The sequence below is a fragment of the Eurytemora carolleeae genome, unplaced genomic scaffold (assembly GCF_000591075.1).
Source record: "Eurytemora carolleeae unplaced genomic scaffold, Eaff_2.0 scaffold5, whole genome shotgun sequence".
Lineage (NCBI taxonomy): Eukaryota > Metazoa > Arthropoda > Copepoda > Calanoida > Temoridae > Eurytemora > Eurytemora carolleeae.
The window spans coordinates 321,403-330,686 of record NW_019396741.1 but is presented as its reverse complement, the minus strand read 5'-3'; the positions used below and the strand labels follow the sequence as shown (position 1 = coordinate 330,686).

Below are 9,284 nucleotides of genomic sequence, written 5' to 3'. Positions count from 1 at the left end.
TACATTAGGAGAACCACTATAAGGTAAAGTTACAGTACATTATGAGAACCACTATAAGGTAAAGTTACAGTACATTATGAGAACAACTATAAGGTAAAGTTACATCTACATTAGGAGAACCACTATAAGGTAAAGTTACAGTACATTATGAGAACCACTATAAGGTAAAAGTTACAGTACATTATGAGAACCACTATAAGGTAAAGTTACAGCTACATTATGAGAACCACTGTAAGGTAAAGTTACAGCTACATTAGGAGAACCACTATAAGGTAAATGTACAGTACATTATGAGAACCACTATAAGGTAAAAGTTACAGTACATTATGAGAACCACTGTAAGGTTTTTTTACCTGCTAGGAGTAAACTACTACACAGCAGGCACCTCATTCGAGCCACCTTTAAAAAAATTAGTTTAAACTTTTTTAAACATGAAATCTAACAATAGCACATTTTTAGGGCATTTTTTTTACTTTTAGAGATTGTTGTTTTTGTAAAAACAAAACCTAAAATGTTCAAAGAAAAATAATTTTGTATATTTTACATAGTTTTACGCCAATCAAAAGATAATTTTGTATATTTTACATAGTTTTACGCCAATCAAAAGAATCGGACGGCAAATTTTGCTAACGTGACCCCTTCTAAAATCAAATACTCTATACCCCAGAAAAATTTAGAGTCATTAAAAAAAGGGCTGAAAATTTCAATCCCAGTTTTTTGTGGCCACTCTGACATATTTTACTGACAGAAACATCAAATGGGTGTAAAACTATTATCAATTAATTGATAATTTGATCATCTATATAAATTTGGCTTTTCTTTGAAAAATTTGTGTTTAAAAGTTTTTTTATTTTTGTACAAAAGAAAATTTAAAATCTTGAAAATCCGCGCATTTTTTTCATAAAATCCGCAAAATTCTTTTCTTCTTTGGTTTTCAATTTTCACAATTGAAATAGAAGATGGGCGCGAAGCGCCCCAAAAGTCTAATGATTTTATATTCTTATTACGGTTATACCCCCATTTTTGGTTAACACAAAAACGCATTAATTTGAAACTTGCTAATTTTCTATTTCACACAAAAGTACCAACCCTTGAATGTTTTCAATGCCACTGACGATCAATTTGAATATAGAACAAATTCTAAAAATATAATAAAATATGTAAAGTTTGGACTCGAAGGATATCTTTCAAAGTTTAAATATTTCAGGTCGGGTTGAAGTCCATAGGGAAATACAACCGGACTTACTTGGAGAGAATTGTATTATGAAAAATATAAAATAAATGGAAAACTTTTAGTAAATTCCAACAAGAAATTTTGCAAAAGTTCCAAATTCCAACATAAGTTTTCTTATTTATGTTTTAAATGAAGGTTTTTTTTGAAGACACTAAATAAAGGAAATACGACCATAAAAAGTTAATTGATTAGATATGGATACTTATAAAGAGAGTGTTAGCGAAAAATGAAAGGTAGTATAGGCTTACGGCGAAAAATAATTGCTTTTAATCACTATTGATCTTTCTGTCTGTTGCGTCTTTAAGTAGAAAATTGTTAAAAACGACCTAAACTGAATAACGTAGCGTCCATTTAGCATTCGATTATTTTTCGCTGAAAGCCTTTACCCCCTTTCATTTTTTGTGAACGCTCCCTTTAATGTAATTCAATTTGTTGATGAAGCGCAATTTATTAAACAAAAAATTAAAAAATTAAATTAAACAAAAATCACCGTCTACTCAGAAACAAATTAAGATACATTTAGGTTTTTTATTTAAAATATTGAAAACTTCCAATTATTCTATTAATTTTTCTAATAATCTTGGCCTGGTTTCACATTTTCTAACTACAATATCTGAAAATTAAGCCAATAACCTGACTTTTTATTATTACCAGAAATAACTTTTACTCAATGCAAGAACAAGAAAAGTTGTCTACCTTTACTTAAATTGGGAAATATTATTCGCTTATTCTTTTCTAATAGTTTACAAAAACAAATTACCCACCGTGTTTTTATATATCTGATAAATTAAAATAATTTTTAAAAACTTGATTTTTTCAAAGAAAACATACTATGAAACAAAAAAGCATAGATGAATTAAAATAACAGAAAGGATACAATAACCCTAGTAGAGTCTTTGCAGGTAATTTCAAGTTTAAGAGGGGTGTCTTCTTGTATAGAGTCCTTGCACTTAATTTCAATTTTAAGAGGGGTGTCTTCTTTTATAGATTCTTTGCACGTAATTTCAAGTTTAAGAGGGGTGTCTTCTTGTATAGAGTCCTTGCACTTAATTTCAATTTTAAGAGGGGTGTCTTCTTGTATAGATTCTTTGCACGTAATTTCAAGTTTAAGAGGGGTGTCTTCTTGTATAGAGTCCTTGCACTTAATTTCAAGTTTAAGAGAGGTGTCTTCTTGTATAGAGTCCTTGCACTTAATTTCAATTTTAAGAGGGGTGTCTTCTTGTATAGATTCTTTGCACGTAATTTCAAGTTTAAGAGGGGTGTCTTCTTGTATAGAGTCCTTGCACTTAATTTCAAGTTTAAGAGAGGTGTCTTCTTGTATAGAGTCCTTGCACATAATTTCAAGTTTAAGATTGGTGTCTTCTAGTAGAGTCCTTGCACATAATTTCAAGTTTAAGAGGGTGTCTTCTTGTACAGTCATTGCACGTAATTTCAAGTTTAAGTGGGGTGTCTTCTTGTATAGAGTCCTTGCACGTAATTTCAAGTTTAAGAGGGGTGTCTTCTTGTATAGAGTCCTTGCACTTAATTTCAAGTTTAAGAGGGATGTCTTCTTGTAGAGTCTTTGCAGGTAATTTCAAGTTTAAGAGGGGTGTCTTCTTGTATAAGGTCCTTGCACGTAATTTCAAGTTTAAGAGGGGTGTCTTCTTGTAGAGTCCTTGCACATAATTTCAAGTTTAAGAGGGATGTCTTCTTGTAGAGTCCTTGCAACATAATTTCAAGTTTAAGAGAGGTGTCTTCTTGTATAAGGTCCTTGCACGTAATTTCAAGTTTAAGAGGGGTGTCTTCTTGTAGAGTCCTTGCACATAATTTCAAGTTTAAGAGAGGTGTCTTCTTGTATAGAGTCCTTGCACATAATTTCAAGTTTAAGAGGGGTGTCTTCTTGTAGAGTCCTTGCACTTAAGTTCAAGTTTAAGAGAGGTGTCTTCTTGTATAGAGTCCTTGCACATAATTTCAAGTTTAAGAGGGGTGTCTTCTTGTAGAGTCCTTGCACATAATTTCAAGTTTAAGAGGGGTGTCTTCTTGTAGAGTCCTTGCACTTAATTTCAAGTTTAAGAGGGGTGTCTTCTTGTATAGAGTCCTTGCACATAATTTCAAGTTTAAGAGGGGTGTCTTCTTGTAGAGTCCTTGCACTTAATTTCAAGTTTAAAGGGGTGTCTTCTTGTAGAGTCCTTGCACTTAATTTCAAGTTTAAGATTGGTGTCTTCTTGTATAGAGTCCTTGCACATAATTTCAAGTTTAAGAGGGGTGTCTTCTTGTAGAGTCCTTGCACTTAATTTCAAGTTTAAGAGGGGTGTCTTCTTTTATAGAGTCCTGGCACGTAATTTCCAGTTTAAGAGGGATGTCTTCTATTTGAGCCATTGCACTTAATTTCAAGGTTAAGAGGTGTGTCTTCTAGTAGAGTCACTGCACTTAATTTCAAGTTTAAGAGGGATGTCTTCTAGTAGAGTCATTGCACTTAATTTCAAGTTTAATAGGGGTGTCTTCTAGTAGAGTCATTGCACTTAATTGATAAAGTAATTGATAAAGAATAATTAAGATATCCATGTTGTTTGGTGTTTGAAAACTGAATACTTTAAAGTGGGGTTTCTCTTCAAAGTGATATGCGCATTTTTTGCTTCAGAAACATTGGAGAAATTAACATGATTAAATAGCTTTCAATTTAAAAAAGAATCTATTCTTCATTATTGATGAGATTTAGGTGCCAAGGCATGCAAGGGTACCGTTGTAAATCAGGCATAAGTCTCTTTGAAACTAAAAACGTCTTTTTAAACAAAAAAATTGTTTTACAATTGAAAAAGAGATATTTGCCAAACTGTTTACAGAATGGTTTAGTTTTATCTTTGATTAAACCTAGTCACGCTATAGAGTATTGTGTCATGGACTAAATAATGCCTGGCAGTAATAAATTCACTATTTTTTTACAATTGGGGGCATTTTTTCTAAAGTGGAGGGCAAAAAATTATTTTGGGATCGAGAAAATCAGCTATTTTGGGAATTATATGGACCCCTGCCGTAACCTTGCTTTCAATCAAAGGGGGAGGGAGGGAGAAGAAATTGAATTTTCTCCACAAAGGTGTCCATTATCAGGTTGCAAAGAGATATATTTGAGCTTGTGACAAAAACTTCTGTTGATGATTAAATATTTTACAATACGTGCAGACAAAAGTCAAAGTGGAATCCTAATTGGTTAAGAATAATTAAACATTTGAAAGATTTCGTTGTGCAATAAATTATAATCTGGACAGATTTCTTAATATCTACGTTAATTTTGAAATCATCACACCATTTCCATGTTTATTGGGACACTCTGTATCAAATAAGGAGTAGAGAAAAGAAAGAGCAGATTAAAGAAAACACTAATCTTCAGAACATCTTATTTTCAAAATACACAAACACAAAGATATTTTACATTTTTTCTTCTGCTTTCTCATTTCTGTAATGCAGTTTTTAATTTGCGAACTAATAACTTCATTACTAAGTTACATTTTTCGGTTTGCATAATCCTTTAACCCTGGGGTTTTGATCGGGGATAAATATTGGACTTTGGACATGTGCAAAGATGTAAATTCCTATGTGCAAAGACGTAAATTTCCATGTGCAAAGATGTAAATTCCTATGCGCAAAGATGTAAATTGCCATGTTCAAAGATCTAATTTCCCTTGTGCAAAGATGTTAATTCCTGTGTGCAAAGATATAAATTCCCATGTGCAAAGATGTAAATTCCTATGTGCAAAGATGTGAATTCCCATGTGCAAAGATGTACATTCTTATGTGCAAAGATGTGAATTCCCATGTGCAAAGATGTAAATTCCTATGTGCAAAGATGTATATTCCCATATGCAAAGATGTAAATTCCTATGTGCAAAGATGTGAATCCCATGTGCAAAGATGTTAATTTCTATGTGCAAAGATGTGAATTCCTATGTGCAACGATGTAAATTCCCATGTGCAAAGATGTAAATTCCTTTGTGCAAAGATATAAATTCCTATGTGCAAAGATGTAAATTCCCATGTGCAAAGATGTAAATTCCTATGTGCAAAGATGTAAATTGCCATGTTCAAAGATGTAATTTCCCATGTGCAAAGATGTTAATTCCCATGTGCAAAGATGTAAATTCCCATGTGCAAAGATGTTAATTCCCATATGCAAAGATGTAAATTGCCATGAGCAAAGATGTAAATTCCCATATGCAAAGATGTAAATTGCCATGAGCAAAGATATAAATTGGCATGAGCAAAGATGTAAATTGGCATGAGCAAAGATGTAAATTGGCATGAGCAAAGATGTACATGAGAAAGGATGTAAATTGCCATTTGCAAAGATGTAAATTGCCATGAGCAAAGATGTAAATTGTCATGAGCAAAGATGTAAATTACCATGTGCAAAGATGTAAATTGCCATGTGCAAAGATGTAAATTGGCATGAGCAAAGATGTAAATTGCCATGTGCAAAGATGTAAATTCCCATGTGCAAAGATGTAAATTCCCATGAGCAAAGATGTAAATTGTCATGTGCAATATAACATATTGACTAAATAATTCTAAGCCATAAAATTTCCAGATGACATTGACATCCTTGTATCATGAAAACTTTATTCAAGACTGTGTAACATATTGATATGATTGCCTCATAGAACCAGGCAACGCACTATTAGTACTTTGCCCGTTAACAAATATCAATTTCAAATTAAGGAAAATTTTGTCAAATGAACGGATTAAAAGCTAAAAAGTTTAAATTTAAAACAAAACAAACATTTGTCCAAGAGATTACATATAAGAAAGTGTTCCGCTTCCGCTGATACTTTTATATGATTTTGAAGAAAAATATCTTAAGTTAATTTTGCTGAAAGGAGAAATAAAATAATTTTGGCAATAGGGATTATAAAAATGGTTTAGCTTCTCCGAAAAAAACAATTGACAAATATTAACATTTCAAATTTATTTCTCTCATAAAGAAAATCTACGATTTTCCCTCTTTTTAATAAACTATTTATTTTGAATATGTTTTTATGCGTGGAATTTATTAAATATAACATTTATAAGAACAAAAAACATCAAAAATTTAATCTAAAGATTTGAAAAATGTTGTAATTGTATAAAGGTGGTAAAAAAAATGTAATTGTTCAAAGTTGTTTGGCTCCAAAGAATTGCTCTATAAGAATCTAAGATATTTGACACTGGGCAAAATCAGATTTTCTAAAATTCAGCTTTCATCCATTTATGTATTATTTTTGCTCAGATTAAATGTATTAATAAAAAGTGCTTTTTAACCGATTTTACTAAAAAAATTGTTGAGTATACAATTTTGAATTAGGTGAAACATCTTAGATTTTTGTGAAGCCTCTGAAAAGTAAAAACCTTGAAAATGTTAAAAAAAGTTTCCCATTGTGGAAGACGATGCCTGGCCGCGTTAAACAAGTTCCACAAGATTCAACAGAATGAGATAGAACGGATATGGGGCATAGTACTGAAAAACATCTACACGTGTGATCTCGATATAAACTATTATTCTGAACCCTCTAGTAATAAGTTATAAGAAATATATACACTGGAAGTTATTTATGCGTTTTCATTAGAGTCTGACTCATGTCCTCTATACCATTTCTATATTTTTCATTTTTAATCTTAGCAGGCTTTTTTTGAGAATGTGTATAAATTAATTACATTAATCTGTATTTTTAAATAGTTGAGATTTTAATGTATTACATAAGAACTCTTTTACTTCACACTTGTATGCCGCGTCCATTAGCGCCTGATCCAATCAGGGTTCAGTCATGTGTTTGTTGTCTATTCTGAACCAATAGAAGTAGAATGGCGGTAACAACTATCTTTCTATCTATCTCATTATCCAATTAGAGTTATGAGTCCTTAAATCGGCGCTTTCAGTAAATGGAAATATTTACTACTACTGAAACTACAGATAGATCTGAAGATACACCTGTGGATCAACGATTAAAATTTAATTCGTGATTTCCGGATAATTAATTAAAATTTAATTAATACCTGACACAAAGTTAAGTTAATGAAGTCTATTTATCAGATCTATCTAGATCACCACACATCTTTAAACTGTGTTTGATTTTCACCAAATATTTGTCCTTGCCATCTTTCTGAAATTAAGAACAATAATTAGGGTTTCCATACATGCACAAAAACTTTGAATTCAATTTCAGGAAATTTTATTTAGTATGTTTTACATGTTAATTATTACAAGTTACTACCTACAAATTTTTAACGAAAAGTTTTCATTTTATCTCAATCATAAAAGTCTAAATAATGTTAGAAAATTGTCTCTGCAAGTTGAAACTGTTTTTTTTTTCAAACTTTATTAGTAATTTCTTTGCGGATAGAGTTGGTTTTCGTTTTTTAATCTTCAGAATTTTTTGCAATATGGAAACTACCCGAAAATCTGCGATGTTGAAAATATTACAAGATTATGTGCCTTTATGACGCCATGAAAAATGTATGCTTGTAAGACAAAAGATTGGTTTTGCTTCGCTTTGGCTTATATTTTCTGCTCTGCAAAGTCAACATTTTGCACAAGTTCTCAAAACCAAACTTAAATAGACTAAAGTTTTGAATTTTGTTAGATTTCGCAGATTTGTATTGATTGTCAGTGAGCCAGAAAACCCTGAATATGTTTGCATAAAATCTCAAGTCTGTTATGGATAAATCTTCTTAATACTAGAGACGGGCATTTTGCATTGTTTTCAGAAATTATAAAAATTGTTCCCTGATAACAAAATTTTTTTTATTTAAATCTACGAAATTTTTCGGGGGTTTCTTTGTTATAAAACGAAAGTATTTTTACGGCGAAAAATAAGCGCTTTTAATCACTACTCATCTTACTTCTATCTGTTGTGTTTCTGTAAGGAGAAAATTGTTAAAAACGACTCATGCTGAAGCACGTAGCGTCCGTACAAACGTTCAACTCGGATCGTAAAATAATCAATTTAATTCACACAAATCATTTAGATATGGCAACCAACAGTCATCGATTATTTTTTGACGCATTCGTATATAGTTAAAATAACTTAATTTTTTATTTTGTTTTTTAAAATAATATTTCGCTGGCTCTGAACTTTCGAACATGACTTTTACTGATTTATAGATTAACCTTTAATAAAGGCTGGGTGTCTGAATCTATGTAAAGCCTGGCCTGGGGGGGGGTCCCACGCCCCCACCGCGAGAGTAAGGCCTTTTAGTAAAGGTATAAAGTTGCAATGCATGTTAATAGCCCAATTTTTGTGGGTCAGCTCATCGACAAAAATTTAGACCGCTAACTTTGAATAAAATGCAAAAAAAAACTATAAAAAATGTATAAATGGTTACTTTTGTGTTTTATAAATATATTAAGATGCGACACAAGTTTCTACATTGTCAAGGGCTTATCAAAAATGTAGTTTTTAAATCTGTGGCTTTAGTCACAAATAAGTTCATAGGCTATATTAGATTTTGTTCACACGGACCAGACGTTTAACCACACTGTACAATACCCCATGCGGTAAAAAAGATACAAATCTAAAGTAAAAAAAGTGTCAAAAATGAGAGTGCTAGGGCAAAAAATTAGAGCCCCGGCTTGTTTAGGGTTAAACTTTTTTTAAAAAATATCGCAGATGAAAAAGACTTACATTTCAATGTAATATTATCTTCTATTAAACCTTAGGTCTAATTAAATGATACGTGGTGGGGGTTGAAAAATGTTTATTGGTAAAAACTTATTACGCAATATATGGGAGCTTTATTACTGTGTAGTTAGTTTCTGTGGAGTTCCCATATACAGAAATAATTGACTCCAACCATGATCTGACATTCTTTGTTAAAAATACGCACTTTGAACTCCATTACACTTCATTGGGGTAAGAAATTTAATCTACGATGATTTTTTAATTTCAAATTACTAATCACTAATCGCTCAAAAGTCAAAATCCTTTAAATAGATATATTCTGTGTGTGTGATTTTTCTAGATAAACCCAATTTATTATTATTTGTGTTGTTTTCTATATTATGTCCTGATAAATGACATCTTTATTGTGTTCGGACTTTCTT

At 31.4% G+C, this 9,284-nt stretch overlaps 1 protein-coding gene across 1 annotated transcript in view; it reads right to left on the bottom strand.

Annotated features, from left to right (window-relative positions):
• LOC111708062 (neural cell adhesion molecule 2) overlaps positions 1–7,340 on the bottom strand; it is an 84,914-nt gene extending 77,574 nt beyond the window's left edge. Inside the window, exons 1-2 of the mRNA XM_023481314.1 lie at positions 7,238–7,340; positions 354–399 (exon numbers count right to left, since the gene is read on the bottom strand). Coding sequence (XP_023337082.1) covers positions 354–390 — 37 coding nt within the window. The 5' untranslated portion in view covers positions 391–399; positions 7,238–7,340. The remainder of the gene's footprint in view (positions 1–353; positions 400–7,237) is intronic.
• Between the last annotated feature and the right edge of the window lie 1,944 nt (positions 7,341–9,284).